At 36.1% G+C, this 22,592-nt stretch overlaps 4 protein-coding genes and 1 long non-coding RNA gene across 8 annotated transcripts; 4 read left to right on the forward strand and 1 right to left on the reverse strand.

Moving 5' to 3' along the window:
• The first annotated feature begins 520 nt into the window (after nt 1-520).
• On the forward strand, nt 521-5,940 carry LOC111796600. Its single transcript, XM_023679295.1, has 8 exons — nt 521-639; nt 774-879; nt 2,008-2,136; nt 3,239-4,339; nt 4,425-4,488; nt 4,581-4,720; nt 4,805-5,116; nt 5,312-5,940. Exons 1-8 carry the CDS (start codon nt 599-601, stop codon nt 5,660-5,662), a joined length of 2,244 nt encoding a protein of 747 aa, XP_023535063.1. The 5' UTR covers nt 521-598; the 3' UTR covers nt 5,663-5,940.
• A 2,008-nt stretch (nt 5,941-7,948) lies between these two features.
• LOC111796655 (translation initiation factor IF-1, chloroplastic-like) lies at nt 7,949-8,947 on the forward strand. 2 transcript variants are annotated; one of them, XM_023679373.1, is made up of 2 exons: nt 7,949-8,325; nt 8,846-8,947. In XM_023679373.1, exons 1-2 carry the CDS (start codon nt 8,025-8,027, stop codon nt 8,848-8,850), a joined length of 306 nt encoding a protein of 101 aa, XP_023535141.1. In that variant the 5' UTR covers nt 7,949-8,024; the 3' UTR covers nt 8,851-8,947. The 2 variants fall into 2 exon arrangements, with proteins under 2 accessions (XP_023535141.1, XP_023535140.1); XM_023679372.1 differs by lacking the exon at nt 8,846-8,947 and having other exon boundaries at nt 7,949-8,695.
• Nucleotides 8,948-8,983: 36 nt separating this feature from the next.
• LOC111796666 lies at nt 8,984-9,475 on the forward strand. 2 transcript variants are annotated; one of them, XR_002815389.1, is made up of 2 exons: nt 8,984-9,020; nt 9,100-9,475. It is a non-coding gene; the product is annotated as an uncharacterized LOC111796666 (long non-coding RNA). The 2 variants fall into 2 exon arrangements; XR_002815390.1 differs by having other exon boundaries at nt 8,989-9,025.
• A 3,257-nt stretch (nt 9,476-12,732) lies between these two features.
• LOC111797409 (RING-H2 finger protein ATL39-like) lies at nt 12,733-13,732 on the reverse strand. Its single transcript, XM_023680396.1, has 2 exons — nt 13,219-13,732; nt 12,733-12,761 (listed from the first exon to the last, which is right to left on the reverse strand). Exons 1-2 carry the CDS (start codon nt 13,667-13,669, stop codon nt 12,733-12,735), a joined length of 480 nt encoding a protein of 159 aa, XP_023536164.1. The 5' UTR covers nt 13,670-13,732.
• A 1,422-nt stretch (nt 13,733-15,154) lies between these two features.
• LOC111796614 (non-canonical poly(A) RNA polymerase PAPD5) lies at nt 15,155-21,305 on the forward strand. Of its 2 annotated transcripts, none has more exons than XM_023679319.1 (14): nt 15,155-15,619; nt 16,348-16,460; nt 16,548-16,604; nt 17,335-17,430; nt 17,525-17,595; nt 18,058-18,100; nt 18,706-18,786; nt 18,904-18,963; nt 19,194-19,244; nt 19,594-19,691; nt 19,814-19,862; nt 20,251-20,295; nt 20,374-20,832; nt 20,911-21,305. In XM_023679319.1, the coding sequence occupies exons 1-13, from the start codon at nt 15,244-15,246 to the stop codon at nt 20,821-20,823; spliced, it is 1,590 nt and encodes a 529-aa protein (XP_023535087.1). In that variant the 5' UTR covers nt 15,155-15,243; the 3' UTR covers nt 20,824-20,832; nt 20,911-21,305. The 2 variants fall into 2 exon arrangements, with proteins under 2 accessions (XP_023535087.1, XP_023535086.1); XM_023679318.1 differs by having other exon boundaries at nt 15,156-15,619; nt 20,929-21,305.
• Nucleotides 21,306-22,592: the final 1,287 nt, after the last annotated feature.

Genomic DNA, 22,592 nt, shown 5'->3' on the forward strand with positions numbered 1-22,592 from the left:
TTTAAATATCAACATTACTTAATTGATGTTTAGCATAAAAATGTTTATTTGTTTTTATTTGAATTCATTAATAATTAATTTAAATCTATACTAATTTCCATAAATATTAGGTCTAATCGAATTGGAATTATATTAAAAAAAAAACAAAATAAATAATTTGAAAATGAAAAATATTAAATAATAATATTTTAAAAGTGCCAGATTTTATTTCTGTTATTTTTCATATATTTCAAATTTAAATTGATTTTTTTTAACAATTTTGAAATATAAATTTGTAACTAACAGATTTAAAATTCAAAATTACATTAAATATATATATATATTTTTTATAAACTCATTTCATATTACCTAAATTAAAATAATTAAATCCCCAATTTTTATATTTAAATTTATTTATTTATTTATTTAAGTTTTCTTGGTGGGTTTCTCTCGGTCCCTTTCTGGCTACCAATCACAAACAATAGTAGAAGCGGACAATCGAAGTGTGAGCCCATTTAACGAGGCAAGCCGCCATTTTTAACTCACTCGCCCACAGCCAAGCTTCGATCAAACCATTCATAATCCTCCATTTGTGTTGTAAGCTTAAGCCGATCCTCAAATGGAGCCGTCGTTCCCCAACAATTCCTCGATCAATTCCAAGTCTTCCATTTTCTCTCACAGTTTTTAGTTTTCTATGCTTCTTTTTACTTTTAAGTTTCTTTCCCTCTCCCTCTCTGTTTCTTCCTGTTCTTCCCTAATTTATCCGATTGTTATCTTTCTTTCTATGGCATCAGGAAACAAGAAGTATCTGGGTCTAGTTCTTCTGGGTCTCCGAAACCCCAGGTTTTAGGAACCGAGCCGATGATCAAACGGCCTCCCAATATGCTCAAAGATCAAGGGGTATGGATTTTTTGCTCTCTATTTACATGTGATTGTTTTGCTTTCGTGAATACTTTGCTCTCGATCGGTGTTTTTGGTTTGATCGTCGAGTATTCTGTATCTCATTTTGTATGAATTTTTTGGGTTGACTCAGTTTTCAACTTTTGAGACTGACCCATTGCGGATTATTGAAATTTATGAGATGGGTGTGGGATTTTTTTAAGTGGGTTGTTCGTAAACTCTTGTTTGGAATTGTGGGTATTGCGATCGTGTTCTTGTCTGGAGGCTGGTTGTCGAATTGGAGTTAGTGTATGCCATAATGTGTAGTTTCTTGATTGATTTTCTTCTATTTTGTATCGTTGCATGCTTGGATTTTTATCGAATGTATGAACTGAGTGGAAGTGACGCTTGATTGTCGCTTTCTACTGTAGCAGCCTCTTGTTTGGAGCATTATGTGGTCTTGAATTATTAGAATCCAATTTTTCAGAGACATTTAGTGTATGAAATCTTTTAAAAGCCTTTTCGATTTTGGTTTGGTTTGATGAAAATCATCAGCTAAGTGATCATCTCGCTGTTGTTGCAGTTAACTCTCATATGTCTTCATCCAAATCTTCTTGGGGATAAAGATCCAAATAGTATAATATGAACTGAATTTTTTTAATAAGTTAAAGATTGAGCATAATGTTATGGAGTGGCAGAGAGTGAAGTTTAAAGTGAAGTGTCAGTTCAGTGTGTAGCGCTGACAAAAAGAAATTGCATGAGAACGAGCAATGTTTCGATGTTTCAATGTTCAATGTGTTTTTGTAAGCTAAACTTTAGGTTTTCATGGCTTTACTCTACAAGTTGTGTTCTTCTGATGCTTCCGACATCTTTGTCGTCTGGACGTTTATTGGTTCAGCTTTGCTGCTGGAAGAAGCCATGTCCTGCAATCGTCCCTTCCCTTTCGTTCTTTCAGCTTCTCGCTTTCATGGTTTCCAACCATCTATGTTCTGTCTTTGTGCTCATTTGGTTCTTTCATTTTTTCGACTCGTGCCACTGCATTTATACACAGTTTTGTTTGATCACCTTGATAGTTCAATGATGGATTGAAGCACAATTATGTCAATTCTTATATCTTTCTTTGTTTTGCCCTGCCCTTTCCCCTTCCAGATTATTTTGCTCGACAGGGTTGATGTTGACGAAGATGAAGCTTCCGACAATGCCGTGTTTAATCATGACGATTTTGACACAAATGACAAAGGAAAGAGTATATATCAGCATAGTGATCATCAATTGAAGGTTTGTTATCAAAAGCTTTTGTTCATTGCTTGATTGGTGTCTTCTTAGAGCTCATGTATGTTCCACTTTTCTTTTGGAAATATAGGACATATGATTTAGTTTAAGATGATTACAAAGAATTGAGAGGATAAGGCATCACTATATATGCTCTTGAAGAATATCACCCACAGTTCATACTAGAGCAGACGTCTAAAGATTAATTATTTCTTTTATGTGTGAGATCCCACGTCAGTTGGAGAGGAGAACAAAACATTCCTTATAAGAGTGTGGAAACCTCTCCCTAGTAGACGCGTTTTAGAACCTTGAGGGAAAGCTCAAAGAGGACAATATCTGCTAGCGGTGGGCTTGGGCTGTTACAAATAATATCAAAGCCAAACACCGGGCGGTGTGCCAGTGAGGACGCTAGGCCCTCAAGGGGGTAGATTGGGAGATCCCACATCGGTCGGAGAGGAGAACAAAGCATTCCTTATAAGAGTGTGGAAACCTCTCCCTAGTAGACGTGTTTTAGAACCTTGAGCTCGCTAAGCCCCCAAGGGGGTAGATTGGGAGATCCCACATCGGTTAGAGAGGAGAACAAGGCACACCCTTACAATGAATGCTTTGTTCTCCTTTCCCTAGTAGACACGTTTGAAAACCTTGAGGGAAAACCCAAAGAGGACAATATCTACTAGCGGTGGGCTTGGGCTGTTACAAATCATATCAGAGCCAGACACCGGGCGGTGTACCAGCGAGGACGCTAGGCCCCCAAGGGGGGTAGATTTGGAGATCCCACATCGGTTGGAAAGGAGAACGAAGCATTCCTTATAAGAGTGTGGAAACCTCTCCCTAGTCGACGTGTTTTAGAACCTTAAGGGAAAGTCCAAAGAGGACAATATCTACTAGCGGTGGACTTGGGTTGTTACGTATTTGAAATTTGTATTCACAATTTTTTTTTGGCACGAACCACTTGATGTGTTCTTTAAGAAAAGACTATTTGTGAAAGAAATGAATAGAAGATGAAGTCGTTAAAGAGTTAAGTTTTGTAAATTGAAGCAGTCATGGTATGCTTGTTTCAGCTATTGCAATGATTCATAATTATAGCTAAAGCTTTTACTTTGTTCAGGAAACATTTGCTAGCCATTCACTTAGTCCAGATGTGGAAATCCAAGAGAGTCCAAACGAAGACGAATCTAATTTTCCCTCGGCATCGCATAATTTTGTCGAAATAGACAATCATTTCTCTGATTCATCAAATGACTATGAAGACTGGACTGCATTTGATGAATTCATGGATGTGGATGCATATTCAGCTTTGCAAGCCCATTTTGATCATATGGATATTCCTCCTGATATCGAAGCACCAATACCATGGCTGCCTCATGGTCAAAATGGAAACAATATCGACACTGAAACTAGCACCTCGTGGTCATCATTAGCAGAACCTCAAAGTGAACCAGGCCCTGTTAATCATCTAGGCAAATCACCTGCTCATGTTCAGCTGAAGGAGGCTTTATCAAATAGCCTAAACTTGCAGGCTGACATTGGTGTTCAGAACCATCTTCCTGAAGATATTGAACCTTTCGCATCGTTTCCTTCGCAAGACGTTCAACCAAATAGGAAATCAGCTACATCTCGCTACCGGGGCAAATACGGGGTTAGTCACTTAAATTCCGCACTTGGTATCGATGCAGCTAAGTCCCGGAGCTTTTTGGACCCTTTTAAGCGTAAAAAGAAGCTACATGAATTAAATAACATTTCTATTAACACATCTGATGCAATAAAGTTACATAATGGAGGCGAGACATCTGATACAGCTGACAGTGTAAAGAAGCTAGCTGGTTTGCATAGTATGCCCCATTCAAAATTCCCTGGGTATATGGAATTCTTTAAGCACCCGGAAGCAGGACAACCTATGCCACATTGGCCAGATTATGCCAAAATGAAAGCCAAGGAGCCATTTTTTGGCCCTCATATGGCTTCAGGTCTTTATGGTCCATTTAGTCCTCTTGTTCCTCCTACTCTTGGAGAAGTTGTAGATATGCCATGGGTTCAGAGTTCCACCAAAAGTCTTCCAAACATTGATCCAGATGACTCGATAAGTGAAACAATTGCACTCACAGACTTGGATGAAATCTTGGGGAACTTCGAGCAGTTTAAACAATTTGATACCGTTGACGATCACTCCGACCATCACTATACTAGCAAAGGTTTTAGCATGAAACAGGTCTAAGTCTTGAACAAAATTATCTGTTTATGAATGTTCTTATTCGTTTTTAGTGGTTCGTTCTTAGATCTTCTCTTGTTGCCAGGCGTCGAAGAAATGGACAAAGAAAATTCAGGACGACTGGAAGATCCTGCAGAACGATTTACCTGGTAGATTTCGATTTCTTTTCCTCTATTTAGAACATATTATAGATTCATGTTAAAAAAAGATTAAGTAATCTCTTTCTTACTCTGTTGAACAGAAACTATATTTGTTAGAGTGTATGAATCAAGAATGGATCTTATGAGGGCTGTCATCATAGGAGCACAGGGTACTCCATACCACGATGGATTATTTTTCTTCGACATATTTTTCCCATCTGCTTATCCAGACCTACCGCCCGTACGTTCTTTTTTCGGTGTCGAGATTTCACTTATTACCATATTGTGCTTAAATTTCTTACAGATACTGGTTTCTTCAATGCAGCATGTCTATTACCACTCTAAGGGCCTTCGACTTAACCCGAACTTGTATAATTGTGGGAAAGTATGTCTAAGTCTGCTCAACACGTGGCGTGGCAGTGGAAATGAGAATTGGGTTCCTGGCATGTCGACCATGCTTCAGGTTCTTGTCTCTATCCAAGGGTTGATCTTGAATACAAAGCCTTACTTTAACGAGCCCGGGTATGCATATCAAAGTGGATCGGTTGCAGGCGAGAATAGGTCTCAACGGTATAATGAGGAGGCGTACATCCTGTCTATTAAAACCATGGTGTTTAACATCAGGAGGCCACCAAAGGTATGGTTCTAGACTTCTTTTCCTGTTTTGGAGCTTTAGTATGTTGACTACAGTATCAAGTGATGGCGTCTTGAGCTTATTTCGGTTTAAACGCTAAACCAATGTATAGCAAGAGCTTCATCGAATTTCGATCATAAATGATGTTGTTGTCTGTTGTTGTTGAATAAGTTAAGACTAGAATATCTTTTGCTGCAGCATTTTGAGGACTTTGTTAGGGGACATTTCTTCAAAAGGGCTCATGACATTCTGGTGGCATGTAAAGCATATATAGGTGGTGCTCAGGTAGGATCTCTAGTGAAAGACAGAGTTAAAGATCTCAAACCGAGCAACAAGAGCTGCTCGGACCATTTTAAGCAATGCGTGAACCATGTTTTGAGTCGGCTCGTTGAGACTTTTAAAAGAATTGGGGTCAGTGACTGCGAGAAGTTCTTGCAACCGCTATCGAAGTCGGTATCAAATGCAAAAGAGCAATCATCAGCTAGGGGTAGTAAAGCTGAATTAGAAAGCTTGGAAGGCGACGATGTCGAGAAGTTGGTTTTGGGATAGATTTTGAACGTGTTAACGTCTAACTGAAACGAAGTCGAGTGTTGATAGATGTCGAGAGTAGTTTAGAGTTTAGAGGAATCATAGTAGATCTTGCTGCTGCCCTATGTCTATAATTTTGTCATAATGAACATATATGATCTCTAATTTTGTACATAAGCTTGCTTCTATATGCACTGGAGGAGAAGGTCTTTACCTTCCAACAGGCTATGAGACATTGTTATAACCTGTTTCATTTTTTGTTTCTCATGGTAATAATAGATCTTTATGCTTCTTTTTTTTATCAAATATTTGAATTTTATCAAATATTGGTTGATCGATCAGTTTGCTGAATTGTTGTGAGATCCCACATCGATTAGAGAGGGGAACGGAGAACGAAACGTTTTTTCTATGTTGTGAGATCCCATATCGAAACTGTCTACCTGAGACTGTCCCTTGGTTCGTAGGTCCTGACACAATGTTAGAATTCTAGCTCTTCCAGAGTGGTATCTCACTGATGGCTCGGGCCCCTCGGAAGGGGGCCTTCTTCGCCCTCTACTACACAGGAAAGGCCCAAAGCCAATCCCGGGTAACAGTGAAGCTTCATAGGGTCTATCTGTCCAGGTGCAGGTAGTCGGGAAATGAAACATTTATGTGAAAACCTCTTTTTAGTGGACGTATTTTTAAGTCCAGGTGCAGGTAGTCGGGAAATGAAACATTTATGTGAAAACCTCTTTTTAGTGGACGTATTTTTAAAAACTTAAGGGAAAGTGTAGAAGGGAAAGCTCAAATAGGATGATATTTGCTAGTGGTGGATAGGTTTGGACGGTAACAAATGGTATCAAAGCTAGACATTAGTTGATGACACTAGGTCTCCAAGGGAGGTGCATCGTGAGATCCGATCATATCGGTTGGAGAGAGGAACAAATTGAGCTATTACAAATGGTATATGTATAGAAGCTAGATACCGGTCGAGGATGTTGAGTCTCCAAGGGAGATGGATCGTGAGATTCGATCGTATTGGTTGGAGAGGAGAACGAATTGGGCTGTTACAAATGGTATCAAAGCTAGACATTGATCGAGGACGTTGGGTTCCCAATGGAGGTGGATTGTGAGATTTAATCATATCGGTTGGAGAGTAGAATGAATTGGGCTGTTATAAATGGTATCAAAGCTAGCACTGGTCGAAGATGCTGGGCCCCAAACAAGGTGGATCGTGAGATTCGATCATATCGATTGGAGAGTAGAACAAAACATTCATGTGGAAATCTCTCGTTAGTGGATGTATGTGTTTAGTGCAAAGCAAGAGCTAATCCAAGAGCTCATCGACTAATGGATAGACTAAAATTGTAAAATAATTAAACAAAAATAGTAAATATGACATTTATGAGTATAATCTAAATTGGTATCTAATATATGATTTAAATTTTTTAATGAGATTTCATAATTTAAACTAAAAAAAAATCAAATTAAGGGTATGGCTAATTTAGGGAAATTAAAATTTAAATGGATTTAAAAAAATTTAAATTACACCATCCCTAAATAAGGGGGAGATCATTATGACTTATGGGCACACAATCGCGCTTTCGAAGGGAGCGGACTAGCGATTGTGCGGCACTCACTTTTCAGCGACAAGTGAGCTTAAGCCAATTTGTTCTCGCGTCGCCTACGGCCAAGCGACGTATGATCGAGCCTCTAGCCTCGATTTTAAAAGAAGGTTTTAGAAAACGGCCAATTTGTTCTCGCGTCGCCTACGGCCAAGCGACGTATGATCGAGCCTCTAGCCTCGATTTTAAAAGAAGGTTTTAGAAAACGAGGAGAGAGAGATTTTAGAAAGAGAGATTTTGGAAATAGACGTTATATAAGCAAGCAAGAGAAAGATAACAACGGCTTAGCATATATAACCTTGGGTAGGGAGAAGTTGACAACTAGTCATATCCCACATTCTGAGCCATTTTAAGTCTGGCCTAGACATGATATTTTTGAGGCGTCATATGCCCTAGAATTACAAAAGGAAAAACACTGAAAAGACATGACAAGGGTTGGCTTGTCATGGGCATGCGGCCATGGGCAACATGCCCTAGACGAGCATGACCGTGACACGTATCACCTCGGAGGGCAAATATGGAAAGATAATGTAATTGTTGTGCACGTGCGCTGTGTCTATTTTTCAAAACCGGGCTATTTATTTTGTAATTGGGCCTGATCGAGCCCACTTGAAGCCCAAGCGAAACCAAGCCCAAGTTTCATCAAAACCTTTATTTATTTTTCATAAAATTAATTAATTAATACAATTAATATTGGCCTATCCCCTTCTCCGTCGTAGTTCCTTTGGCGCTCACTCCCTTCCACCGCCAAAATTCAGAAACCAGAAGGCGGAGCAAAAATGTCGAGCACTAATCTCCTCCGTTTCCCTCTCCTTCAGCTCCACTCCCGGCCGCCGTCCACTCTCTTTTTTCCTGCCATCAAATCGCATCTCCCCGTCGTATCGATCGCTTTTCCGACCTCCCAGTTCCTTCGTAACCCTTCCCATGGTCCGGCAAGGTTCGCGCTCATGGCAAAGCCTCCAAAAAGCGACAGCACGGAGCAGAAATGGAGCTACGAAGGCTCTATCGTCGAGTCTCTCCCCAATGGGATGTTCAGAGTTCGATTGGATAATGAAGACCTCATTCTTGGCTACATATGTGGTAAAATTCGGAAGAATTTTGTGCGTATTTTGCCTGGTGATAGGGTTAGGGTTGAAGTTAGTCGTTATGATTCTACTAAAGGCCGTATTGTCTATAGACATCGAAGCAGTAGTTAGGATTCATCTTCATGAATGCTAGTTTTTGGATTTATTAGTTTGGAATGTGTTGATTTTGTGACATAGTGTAGTGATCCCTCTTTTTGTTCTTCTTTAGAATGTAAAATGAGAAAAATGTAGTTTGCTTGAGCTCCATTGTTTTTGTGATTTGTAGTTGTGGTTGAATCGCTAAGAGTTCCAGAGCTCATGAATTTATGTCTTGTTCGTAATTGTTTTGAACTAAAGAAAGAGGATAATTTTGCTTTTCCAGTTTATTCTTTGAGATGCTTTTGGTTTTTCTTCACAAGGGATATTAGCATGCTTACCTACTTGCAGAACTTAAATAATACGTGCATATCTGCAATGGAATTGAATACTTCATAACGGAGAAAGTTTTCAATCTAGTTACTTGCACATGATACTAGGTTGATACTGGGTTCCTTCTGTGAGACCCCAAGTCGGTTGGAGAGGAGAATGGATCATTTCTTATAAGGGTGTGGAAACCTCTCCTTAGTAGTAGACGCGTTTTAAAACCTTGAAGAAATCTTGAGGAGAAGCCGCCCAAAAGGGAAAGTCCAAATATGACAATATCTCCTAGCGGTGAGGTTGGGCTGTTACACCTTCTTGTAATTCTTATTTATAAAAGCAAAACCAACAAACAAGCAAGTGAATGGTGCAGGGTTGAACTTGTCCAACTGTCACTCATATTCAATAAGGAACCAGAGGAAAAGAAATCAAATTCAGGGGTTGTGAAGTTGATGACTGAAGCAAAAGCCAAGTACGTATATTTTATTGTTGAAGTTGTGATATAATTAAATTTACCATAACTTATCAGCTTTTAAGTTCTTGGGTCAGTTTTGAACTTAGCTATATCTTCTATTAAATCTTAAATTCCATTCTATTCAGAGTTTACCTTTTTGTGTTGTGTTATATTGGGGGATGGTGAATCACGTGTATTTATACTTAGTCAGCTCATTTCATGGAACATTTGTATGATTTGAAGTTGGCTAATGTTGCATAAGTCAAGAACTAGTTTCGATGTGAGTTTCTGCTAATATAATGCTGCCTGCATAAACTACCCTTTACAAACATCAATAAGTTTGCTGATTTTTCAGTAAGATTCGTTGTAGAACTAGCTCAGGCTTTGTGTTTGTTGCTATGGATGCTTTAAGCGAAAAGTAACCATAGACAAGCTGTTCTCTTCTGGCACGTTCGTTCTCAAAACCCCAAATGTGAGATTCCACATCGGTTGGAGAGGAGAATGAAGCATTCTTTATAAGGGTGTGTAAACCTCTCCCTAACAAACACATTTTAAAACCTTAAGGTGAAGTTCGAAAAGGAAAGTCCATAAATGACAATATCTGTTAGCGTGGGCTTAGACTGTTACACTAAAGTTCATGACTTTGTATTAGTCAATCCTCAGCTACATCAACCATTTATCTTTACCTTTTGCCTTATGCATGATTTGCACTTAATCTCTCTGATGGCATGCTCGTCTTTTGAAGGATGTTAAGACACTAAGAACGATGACTCTTTGGATGTTGTCTTGTAGCTTTTTTCTAATACAGTTGAGAACTTGATTAGGACAATTTTTTCTTCCAAAATCACAAGACAAATCCGGTTGAGGATGTGAAGGCACTGACTTCGTTTTTTTTAGTACAATATCGTGAGATACGAGGATTTGATCCTCGACCTCGAGGAAAGGAGTATGGCAATTATCGTTTATCTATGCTCGTATTGGTAGATTTTACGCAACTTAGTTTAATGGATGTTGATGAATGTATTGCTACCTTGTATTATATTCTTAGACTGGCATAAAACTTCATGCTAGCTACCTACTTAAGATATTTAAATTCTATGTTTTTTTTTAGCTCGGTAAGACTGTAACATGTCTAGTTGACTTTTTGGTTGGGAATTAATATCTTAACCAATTGAGTTATATGTAGGCTGGCAAATCCTATGACTTTTTAAAACCGGTTAGATACGAAGGTTCTAGATAGTTACCCCATAGATACTACCCGGTTGGGCAGCTATTTATTACTGTATTATTCGAGGAATTTATCCATCTCTATGTTGGGTGTTATGTGGTATGATTTTTTAGGTGATTATATTCAAATTTTCGAAGCTAATGTTCTTTGTTTCTTAAGATAGTTTCATGGATCTATTGGAACTCATATTTATATATATATATATATATATATATATATATATATATATATATATATATATATAGTTCACTATAACTCATGTATGGTATATTTTGTTACCTTTTAAATGTTTAAATAGTTGAGGTTAAATTATAAGTTCAGTTCTTAAATTTCATGGATCTATTGGAACTCATATTTTATATATATATAGTTCAATGTAACTCATGAATGTATGGTATATTTTGTTACCTTTTAAATGTTTAAATAGTTTAGGTTAAATTATAAGTTCAGTTCTTAAATTTTAAATATGTATTTGTTTAAAAAATCTAATAAATATCTTAAGTTTTTTATAATGGTCTAATAAGCCTCTAAATTTTAAAATTTGTATCTAATGTGTTTAAAACTTTCAATTTTGTATTTACCCGGCACTTGATAAATTTAATTAAAAAAATTAATCCGTTGAATTTTATATGAATAAATTAATGATATATTTGGTACGAATAAATTAATGATTATTTGGTATAAAATTTGTATTTGAAACTATAAAGTGGATGTAAAATTAAAAATTTAAAAATTTATTAGATACTTTTTAAAACTTAAAAATCTATTTTTTAAAATTAAAATGATTTTTTTTAAACACATACCCTTGGTGTATTAATGAAATAAAATATTATCATTTTTTTTTCTTTATTTTTTTTTAAATTAAGAGTATTATTGAATTTTTTAAAATTTTAAGGTATTTTTTAGATTTTTCTTTTTGTAAATTTAAGAATATCATTGAAAGGTATTTTTTTTTTACTAAATTGGCTAAAAAAAAAATTAAGCTCATTAGAAAAAATTTAAATAAATACAAAATAAAAGATGTTGAATAAACTTGTAGTTTCTTAATTAAATTGAAGTTTAAATCGGGCGGTAAATGCAGGGAGCGGCGAGGGTTTGTTTTCCACGTGGCAAAAACTCGAACCAGTCTCTAGAACCGACTTCCAAAAACCCTAAACCTTCATCTCTTGCCGCTCTATTTAATCCCAATCACCACCCCTTCCTCTCAAACCTTTTCTTCTCCATTTCCTCCAATGGCGTCCAGGTCGATTCTCAAGGACGTCAAAGCCCCAATCTATTTCCTTCTTCGCAATCCAGCCTCATCCGTTCCATTAGCACAATCCATCCATAATCATCTCCTTCCATTTCCTACACAATCCGCATCCGGATTCCTTCGTGAGCTTGGTTTAAGCGATCGGCCTCTACTGCCTAGGCATTTTAATTCTAGCTTTGATGGCGGATTTAGGATTGAGGTCAGAGGAAAGCAGCAGCCGGTGATCGAGGACATAGATGAACAGAGCGACAGCGACAGCGACTTCGAAGGCTCTGATGGCTTCAATGGTGAAGGTTGGGAGGAGCTTAGTGGTGACGATTTCTCTGATGACGACAATGCCGAGCCTCGGGATGATGAGCCTTAATTAATATGTATGCCGCTGTTTGAATTTCATTTTTGATTGATATCGTGTTAGGAATTGATGATTTCCTTGGATATTTGGCTGTGATCGTCTGATGATTGGTTTCTCTTCTTCCTACTGCGTTCTTCCGAGACTTTGATTTCTTTTTTTTTACGAAAATTTTCAAGGAAATAGTTTCGTTTTTCTACCGGATTGTGTATAATCCAAAATCTAACGCTAAGAAAAATTCAGCTAATTTAAAATTTGAAAATGATCTAACGAGTCTCTATTGTTCGTTAGTTTTTTAAATTTCATGAACTCCAAATACAAAGCTCAGGTGTAAATCATTTGACCTAATAGTAATTCTTACTTTTTAGGCTTTGGAGAGTTCAATTTAATTCTATCGGACTTTAAATTTAGATAAACATCAATCTTGAGTTTATGCTTATTTAAAAAAAAAAAAAAAAAAAAAAAAAACTTTTTTTACTTCTTTTTTTAAAATAAAATTTACCAATTTTTAATATTGGTTGCATTTAAGAACTTTAGAGAAAATAAAATAAAATTTGATATAAATTTTTTATTTTCTGATTGTATATCAAATTCATAAAATCTCCTTGAAATAATAAGGGAATGAAATTAAAATTTTAGATATTTAAGTAATCTTGAGAACAAGAGTATTATTTGATTTTAAACCCATGATAATTCCTTAAATCTCATACCAACGGGAGAGTATTATTTGATTTCAAACACACGATCATTCCCTAAATTAGTGAACGTATTACTTTCATCATCCGAACGTATTACTTTCATCATCCGAACGTATTACTTTCATCATCCGACACCTCTTCTCGAATAAAGTACGTCTCCTCTTAATCGAGACTCAGACTCCTTTTTCTTTTGGAGTCTTTTGTTGACATTTGAGGATTTACCAATCGGTTGGACTGGGTGACTTTGATAGTTAGACGAACCCACTTTGAGCATAGTAACTTTGATACCAGGTTAGACTAACCCACTTTCATATCCTACATCAGCGGAGACCATTTAGGACAAAATTATTTTTTTTTTCTCAAAATCAATAATTTTTTAGTTTTGAAAAAACACAAAACATTTATTTAACATTTTATATTTATACACAATTCTTCAGTATCTGCACAAACAATCCAGAAAAAAAAAAAAAAAAAAAAAAAAAAAAAAAAAAAAAAAAAAAAAAAAAAANACAATGGCGACAGATCGGGCACGTAAATTTCTTGCTAAACCAGACATCAATACAATCCGAATGAAAAAAATGGTTGCACTCAGGCAACGCCTGGCAATTTTCTCCGGCCATGAACTCCTCCAAACATATCGCACATTCCTCCTCGCTCCTCCTCCTCACCATTCTCTCGCTCCCAAATCTCACCGCCGCCGGCATCTTCTCCGCCCGCCTCACCCGCCGCTCCTCTCCCATTCCCGCCTCCACATCTCCACCGCGCCGGCCGCCGAGGAACCACTGGAGGAAGCCGCTGAGGACGTGGTAAATGAAGAGGAAAAAGAGGATTATAGTGACGGAGAAGATTATGGAGGTCCGGAGGTCTAGGGTTACGGTGTAGTGGACGATAACTGGAGGAGACGCCGATTCAGAAACCATGGTTTCCATGGGGAAGAGGAGTGTCAGTAATGGATCCGCCATTGTTGAAAGCTTCTGTTGGAGGATTTTGTGTGTCTGGATGAAGAGAAATTAGGGATTTGGGAGTCTGTTTATAGGGATTTGGGAATTTGTTAATCAATCGTACAAATTTGCCTCAAAAACTAAATTTTGGTTAATTACTAAACAAATTTGTTTAGTTCTTTGTTAACTTCCTGATTATCATCTTAATCCATTAATTCATATCTTCTAAACCATACCAAAAAATCAATTTTTTTTTGTTAATTTCATTAAATTAAGAGTTCGTATCTGTACACCTTAACGAATTAGACAGTTGATTAAATGAATTTAGATGCACTCGTAAATAAATACGAACATAGTTCATTGAACATAACTCGTAGAAAATTTTCTATTTTTTTTAAAAATAAAATATTTAATAATTTCAATTTATTTAATTGAGAGTTTTATTTAAGCATAAATTTAAACCCTATAGAGTAGTATTTATACAAAAAAAAATAATAATAATAATTTTTTTTAATATATTATTGATTTTTTTAATTGTAAATATATATATATATATATATAATATATATATAGTAATTACATTGTAACGTCAGTGTAAAAGAGGGTATATGAATGAATTACCACGTATATTGAACAGATGAGATCGAATATATAATTTTTTTTTTAATTTTACAAATTAAATAAAACTAAAATCAAATTTTAGAGATGAGAAGGGTACATTTTGAAAATTTCGAGACCGAACTAAAAATTCAAACTTTATGAATAACTCGTGTATTGATGCACTTTTGTCGATACGAGCGTACCTTAATGTATCAGATATCGATTATCCTTATAAATATAGAGAGCTTGATCTAGTACTCAATAACTATCGAGATTCTCACAAGGCAGACGATAGAGTAACCCTATTTATTTTTGTAAGAATATAGTGTTAGATGAACACGACTCTCCACAATGGTATGATATTGTCCACTTTGAACATAAGTTCTCATGGTTTTGCTTTGGGCTCCCCCAGAAGGCCTCACACCAATGCCCATGATCGTTCCTCCCCTCGAACAAAGTGCGCCTCCTCTTAATCGAGGTTCGACTCCTTTGGAGTCTTAAGTCATTTTTTACTGCCTTCAAGGAGGCTTGACTCATTTTCTTTTGGAGTCCTTTGTTCGATATTTGAGGATTTACCAATCTATTGCCACGACTAAGTTTAGGGCATGATTCTGATACCATGTTAGATGAATACGACTCTCCATAATAGTATGATATTGTCCACTTTGAGCATAAGCTCTCATGGTTTTGTTTTGTGCTTGCCCAAAAGGTCTCATACCAATACCCATGATCATACCATTGTGGAGAGTCGTGTTCGTCTAACATATAGAATATTCGGACATCTCGAAATGCTCGATACTCACGTACCAGATGAGTTTAGGGCATATATATATATATATATATATTATAAAATTATTTATTTATATATTTTATTTATTGAACTCTTTTTTTTGGGGGGTCTATAAAGCCCTAATCAGACGTTTCCCCCCCAACTGACGAATTCCTAAAACCCCTTGCTGCTGCATCTCCCTCTCTCTCTGTGGCCTTCAATTTCAATGGAGGAAGAGACTGTTCCACAGTATCTATACGATACTCTAAGCCCTCTTTCATTCTCCGCCGTCGCTACCACCGGAAGCGAGGAGAAACTTTCGCCTTCCGATAACCTCGAGCCGTACGCCGTTTTCCGCAACGAGATCTCTCTTTCTACTTCTCATTCTGCTCCGGCCGAGACTGCAGCAACCGAGTTTTTTGCCCTTGATGTCGCTGCTGACAACGTGGAGGAAATTTCGGGGTTTTCTACTCCTTTGGCGGTTACTTCGGTTCAGGAAACTGAGCCTAGGACGCCGGAATGTGAGGATCAGTCGATGCTTGAAAGTGGGTGGTTCCGTGGCAATGGTGGATTCAAGAGCCCTATGCTACAGTTGCATAAAGGTAATTGGATTAGTTTGTTGCTCTTGAGACGGTAGAAGTTTATTTCAAACGGTTACACTCATCTTTGAATTATCTCCTCGACGACAGAAGTTTCAGTTATCGAGTTAAAATAGAACGTGGGTCTTGTTGTTTGTTTATTTTAACTTCTCATCGTTTTCAATGGACTGGCATTTAACTGCCACGGCAGCCTCTTCGCCGTCCCGAGCCTAAAATCCGGTCATCAGTCGTGTTCCACTCTTCCTTTTTTTGTTCGGCTCAACCTTTCTCTCAGACGGTGGAATTAAAAAGAGGGATTCGGGTTGGAAGATTTTTAAAAGAGGATTCTTTGTTTTTGTTTTGGATAGAGAAATATAATTATCTTCCACATTTTCTTCCTCAAGCTACTCGTAATATAACATGGTTAATTGATTACACAATCTGAATTCCACTGCGTTTGTTCTCTTAACTCTTTCCTTTAATGTATCTATCTATAAAATTTCAAGGTGCTGGTTCTTTTACTTAATCTGCAAATTGTATACGAAGCTAATTTCTCCTCACACCAACAATCCAACAACCGTGTCATTACTTTCATCTCATTCCATGGTTAACGATGCGGCCCTTGATACCCACATCCATAATTTGTTATCATGTTGTACACATCATTGTAGTTCTGAGTTCATAACTTTGATTACATGCAGAAATAGCTGATATCATTGTAGTTCTGAGTTCATAACTTTGATTACATGCAGAAATAGTTGATTTTTGTGAGTTTCTGTCTCCAACTGAAGAGGAACGTGTTGCACGAGACAGTGCAGTAGAAAGGGTTTTTAGTGTAGTCAAACATATATGGCCTCACTGTAAGGTATGATTGGTGCCCCCTATAATCTCGTGTCCGTTGCATTTCAAGAGTTTGGAATAGTTTATTTATTTGTTCTTTTGCGTTTTATAGGTTGAAGTTTTTGGATCGTTTCAGACAGGGCTTTATCTTCCAACCAGTGACATTGATGTGAGTTTCTAGATCCATGTTTTGGACGTTTCATGATTTTCAAATCTTATTATAAGATGCTATACGACTACCCATTTTTCTTGGCGTTTGCTACTGACTGGATCATTGGAAAGAAATCATGATTAGAGAATAGGGGAGAGTAATTTTCTTGACAAGTGTCTAAGAGTGGTTTTGGAAAGGGGATCTGCGGAGAATTCTAATATGAGATCCAAGTCAATGATATAGTTGATCCCTCATAGAGTAGAGCCAGCTGCATAACAATATGGTGGATTTGGGAGTGATTCCATTTCATTTTTTTGCTTCATGTTTCTGCATTTTTTATTGTTAAGTGCAACTATGTGAATGATACTGCCTAAAAAAGTAAGAAATATGAAATATGTGGCATACGAACATTTAGTTTAGATCAAGTGAAGTCGATGTGAATCTATGATAAGGTTTGGTCATCATATGTAACATTTTTTCTAAACTACTACATTCTACTCTGGAACTTACGGTCTGCAATTGCATATTTAACAGGATAGTGGCAGCTTTTATTTGTAATTGGACTGTCCTCTTTATATTCATAGTTTTTCTTTTTGTCCTTGATTAGTGATATATCATAAAGGATTGACTATGGAAAAATTGGTTATTATTTAGAATCAAGTGGTATATCTTATTGGATGCAATTATTTATTTATTTATTTTATATTTCAGTAAATTCATGATTATAATTTATAACTCGTTCTTGCAGGTTGTTATTCTGGATTCAGGCATCCCAAAACCACAACTTGGTTTGCAAGCTCTTTCCAGGGCTTTATCACAAAAAGGAATAGCAAAAAAGATTCAGGTATCTTTTAGTGATAATGATTGCTTTGGTCGGGATTGGATCAGGATCTTCATTGACTTTACTTTTGGAATCTCTTATGGTATCATTGGATCAGGTTATTGGAAAGGCTCGTGTGCCAATAATTAAGTTTGTTGAAAAGCAAAGTGGTATATCTTTTGATATAAGGTATAATGTTAAATTTTGGGATTACTATTGCAATTTACAAATTGGTTAAAAAAAAAATCTTCTTTCCACGAAGAAAACTAAAAGTGAAGTTAAAACAGGATTTGCACTAAAAAAGCATCCAAAAACAAGTACTGTTTCCAGAAGTGCACAAAGCTCCATTCACTGGTTAAGTTTTTTTTTTTTAAGTATTGAATATGCTTCTGCAACTGATAACTGATGGAAAACCAAACGATCATTGAGATTCCCCCCCCCCNTAATCCAATGATGAGAAGGCAAGAAGGAATGGGAAAGGGAAGTCACTTTCAGTACCATAACCCACCACCACCACCACCACCACACACACTCACACACACACAAATATACAGCTGAAGTGATTAGAGAATAGTAACTCAATAGGAGGAATGTAATGACGGAAAAGCCAATACTAGTCCAAAAATTGACATCTTAGCTCTTGGTTTACAGTTTTGACGTGCAGAATGGACCAAAGGCTGCTGATTTTATAAAGGTGTGTTGCTGTACTTCAATCTTTCGTTAAGATGGCCTTCCTAGCTCAATCATTGCAGTGTGTACCTTGTTGTTTTGATCTTTATTAGGAGGTGACTGCTTGATCTGCAAATTAGGTTTGTGAGGTTTTCTCAAAATGACTTTCAAAAAAAAAATGTTACAAGTTTTGTGATATTTTGCTTTTGTATATTAATTTTTCTTGATTCTTATAAAAAAATATTAATTATTTTTTCTTTTTGTCTTCTGCCTATTTCTTGTTTGGATTTCAGTGTATTCTTCTACCGTTTGTAATTTCAACATAACATGTAGGTTTTTAGTCATTTGTATTTGAGGAATATTTTGATTGATTCTGGAATTTGATTGCACATAATTGAAAATAAGTTTGAGTTTGAATTCAAACGAAATCTGACTTTCACTTCCCTTATTGTTAGAAAAATGGATTTTGAATTATATGGTTCTTGATTGCTAATGAAATTTGTGTACATATAGTTGATTAGAAGCATGGCTTGGAATATTTGCATGAAAACCTCCGTTCACTTTCCTATTGTTTGATGTATTTGGAATGTATGGTTTATCTGCTTATTGCTATTGCTTTCCCCCTTGCAGGGTGCAATCAGTAAGTGGCCTCCTTTACGTCCTCTGTGTTTGATCTTAAAGGTGTTTTTGCAGCAGAGAGAACTGAATGAGGTATGTTTCTAACTGCGGATTTCAATTCTGATTGTAGTTGTCATATCGTGTATGTTAGTCGATCCATTATCTTTAAATTTTCTGTGTCTTAATTCAAGTTTTCTGTAAGGTGTGCAGGTATATTCTGGTGGACTAGGTTCTTATGCACTTCTTACCATGCTTATGGCCATGTTGCAGGTTAGTATGTTTTAACTTTAACATTTCGACTGTATAGGTTATTTTTCCTACCAAACGGAATATTGAGACCCGGCCAAATTACATTTGCGTGTGAAGCAATATTTGATTGTGCTAATATTTGTCTGTCAGTGCATTGGTTTCTGGCGAAGTGTATTTTAGGAATTGAATTTAAGGCATTTCCATTTAATCGTAGCAGATCATTCTTTAATTTGGTTTTATTTATTGCACAGAGTTTCAACGTGTCCCACTCTTCTCTTGAACACAATCTGGGAGTCCTTTTGGTATGTGTTTTTTATTGTTCGAAGTACCTACTAGCATTGTAGTGAAAAATATTTTCTCAGATGTGAAAATAGTGTGAAAACATAATTTTTTTTTCGTAGTTTTCGTGTAGCTATTGCTGCTTTGAGTAGTCTTGGTACTATATTCTTTTAGCAAGCCAATCTATTCTCGGAAATCGCCTCTGGGTCTTGTGCTTTATGGAAGCTTGCTTTATTAGACTATACTCTTTTCCTCTTTCTAATTCCTCTTCTACTGTCAGAAGTCTATCCTTTGCAATTTTTTCTGTATACTTTGAAACAGAAGTGGAGGAGAAGGATTTCTTTTTTATACTGTCTTAATTTTGAAAATCAGGTACATTTCTTTGATTTTTATGGTCGCAAATTGAATACTTCTGATGTTGGTGTATCTTGCAATACGGGAGGCATTTTTTTCTCGAAGAGTAACAGAGGGTAAGCCACATAAAAGATTATATGATAAATATAAATTCCATTCTCATTTTCAGGCATCACATTTCATTACTTCCTGTTTTGGCTTCTCCCTAATTTTTTTCTTTTATTTGGTACTGTTGCAGATTCATGACAAAAGGACGCCCATTTCTTCTTTCCATTGAGGATCCTCAGGTTAATTTCTTTTCTCGACATACTAACAGGGAGGTTGTTTGAGCAGTTTGTGTATAATTGTTGTAGAATATAGTATCTCAACTCCCTTCGTATTCGACATAAACTTGTTTTGTCTGGACCAAAGGATGTCTGATTTGCTGTGCTAGATGTAAATCTCTGAAATAGGCCTTAGAGAAGTTACGGTTCGACCGTGTTCTCATTACCTCAAGATGAATTGCTTGATGAATACAATTTCACTTTGTTTTGATCTCTTTTATTTTTCTTAAAAAAATGAAAACTTGATGATTGAGCATTCCTTGCTTTAAGTAATGTAAAAGGCTGTAAGATATAGGTCTCCATTTCCTTGTTATAAGTTGTTTCTCTGATGTGATTTATTGGTATAATCCAGGCACCAGATAATGACATTGGCAAGAATTCCTACAATTACTTCCAGGTTTGTTTTTCAATCATGTATGTCGATTAACTTTCTTTTCGACTCCGACTTTGTTTCTGATATCTACCTTGGTTGCAGATAAGATCTGCATTTGCAATGGCCTTTTCAATCTTGACAAATGTTAAGACCATTTTAGGTCTTGGTCCAAACCGAAGTATTCTAGGCACAATAATCCGACCCGATCCAGTCTTGTTGAAGCGAAAAGGTGGCAGAGATGGAGAAGTGACCTTTACTTCTTTACTCCCTGGAGCAGGGGAACCTATACAACAACAACCAGAGTATGGGGATGGTCAGGAGATGCTGTGCAATTGGCAGTTTGGCGACGATGAACCATTGCCTCGAGGGAACGACGCATCCGGGAATTTGGATACACCATCCTCCAAAAAAAAAAGAAAATCTCGCGAGAAGTCGAGAAACAAGGAAAAAGAAAACCGCGGGAGTAGTAAGCGCAGCAAAGAGAAGAGTTCGAGGAAGAAACGATGGAGAGAGAATGGGAGTGATGGCAGAAGGTCTCCTTGGAAAAGATAACTCATACAGGTTGCTTTTGATCGAACACAAACTCGATCAGTTTTTGGAGATAGATGCATTTGATTGACTTCCACTTTGGTCTAACAGTTTAAGCACTGTTAACAGCTGCTGATGAAGGTCTCTCTGCGGCCATTGCTGGAGCTTGTTGTGATATCAGTGTACTCAACCTGGAGGTGGAGGAACCATCCTAGTCTCTACTCAGGTACAAATTTTGATACCATTCATTATCATCTTCTGATATTTATTTATCATTTCTTCCATGTTTTTATCATTCTCATGTATCCTCTACAAATATATAACCAAATTAGTGTTCTTCTTATGTATCCTCAACTTTATTGATCAAACACTTACAAATATAACCATCACAAGTTTAGTTGATTTTTTTTTTCCTCTTTATAAGTTGTAATTGTAATGACAAACCAGACGTGCTCGGAATTTGTTTTTTTCGATCTAGGTAAAGTTGCTTCTCTCCTTTCCCTCAATGCTTTATTTCTGTCCTAGTTAATCCCGATTCGACATTAGAAGTATATTTATTTTTCCTCAATAACCGAGTACTTTTGTTTGTAAATACTGTATATTTGATTCCATCCATAAATTTTCTTCCTTATGAGTTCATAACCTCAGTGTAAAGCTGTAGAGATTATCTCATTTTTGCACACTTTCATACAGAGAGGTCGATAATAAACCTTATTTCATGTCTATAGACGAGGATGTTTTTAGTTATGGTTCGTGAAGTCACGATAATAATGTGAACTTCCCAACAAAAAAAAAAAAATGTAGTTTTGGTTAAAATATGAATTGGGTCATTTTATACTTCTTTGACTTTTTTTTATTAAAAAAATCCTAATTTTATATTTATTAAAAAAAAATTATAAACAAAATTCCAGATTTATTAAATTGTTTTAAAACTATATTTTAATGTAAAATTTTTAAATATTGAAAAAGTCATTTTTACTTGCGTGGAAATTGATAAGCAGCTTCGGGACCCTACGTGGACTATCCACTCATTCGCAGCAGGACACGGCATCACAAATGGAAACACGTGGGCCCCACACTCCTGGAATGGATAATATCGAATATTCTTGAGTTTCTATGATGACGTGTCATCCTATCTTATCACACACTTCAACATTTATCATTTTCTATTAATAAATTAAAATAATAAAAAAAAAATTAAAAAGAAACTTTTTTCATTCCGTCAAGCCACCGTCTTCCATTATGGCCACCAACGTTCTGTGAATCCCGTCTCCGCCGCCGCCGCCGCTGTCGGAGGGATGTTCCCGGCGTAGAGTCATTAAACATATATGAAAATGTAATGTTTTTATATTTTAAAATTAAAATGGTAATGTTTATCTTCTCAATTATATGAAATTAAATAATCTTCTTAATAAATATTTATTATAGGGGCAAAAATGTAACCATGTTTATAAATTTTATTTAAATTCGAGGTACAATCATATAGACGCAAAATTGTAAATACTTTTCGTATTTTAAAATTAAACTTATAACATTTATCTAAATTTGAGGTGCAATAAGATGAAATAAATGACGTTCGGGGCAAAATTGCAACAATTTTTTTATATTTTAAAGTTAAAATTGCAACATATTTCTAAAATTAAGGTAGATTAATTGAGAGTAGGAAAGAATACTCTCAATTAATTTCTTTTAAATATTTCTAATTAGTTATAGGACCATTATAACTAGGTGGGCCAATTTTTTATTTATAGATATTGATAACGGTTTAAATTATAAAAAAAAATATTTATTTA

This window comes from Cucurbita pepo, chromosome LG06 (genome assembly GCF_002806865.2).
Source record: "Cucurbita pepo subsp. pepo cultivar mu-cu-16 chromosome LG06, ASM280686v2, whole genome shotgun sequence".
Lineage (NCBI taxonomy): Eukaryota > Viridiplantae > Streptophyta > Magnoliopsida > Cucurbitales > Cucurbitaceae > Cucurbita > Cucurbita pepo.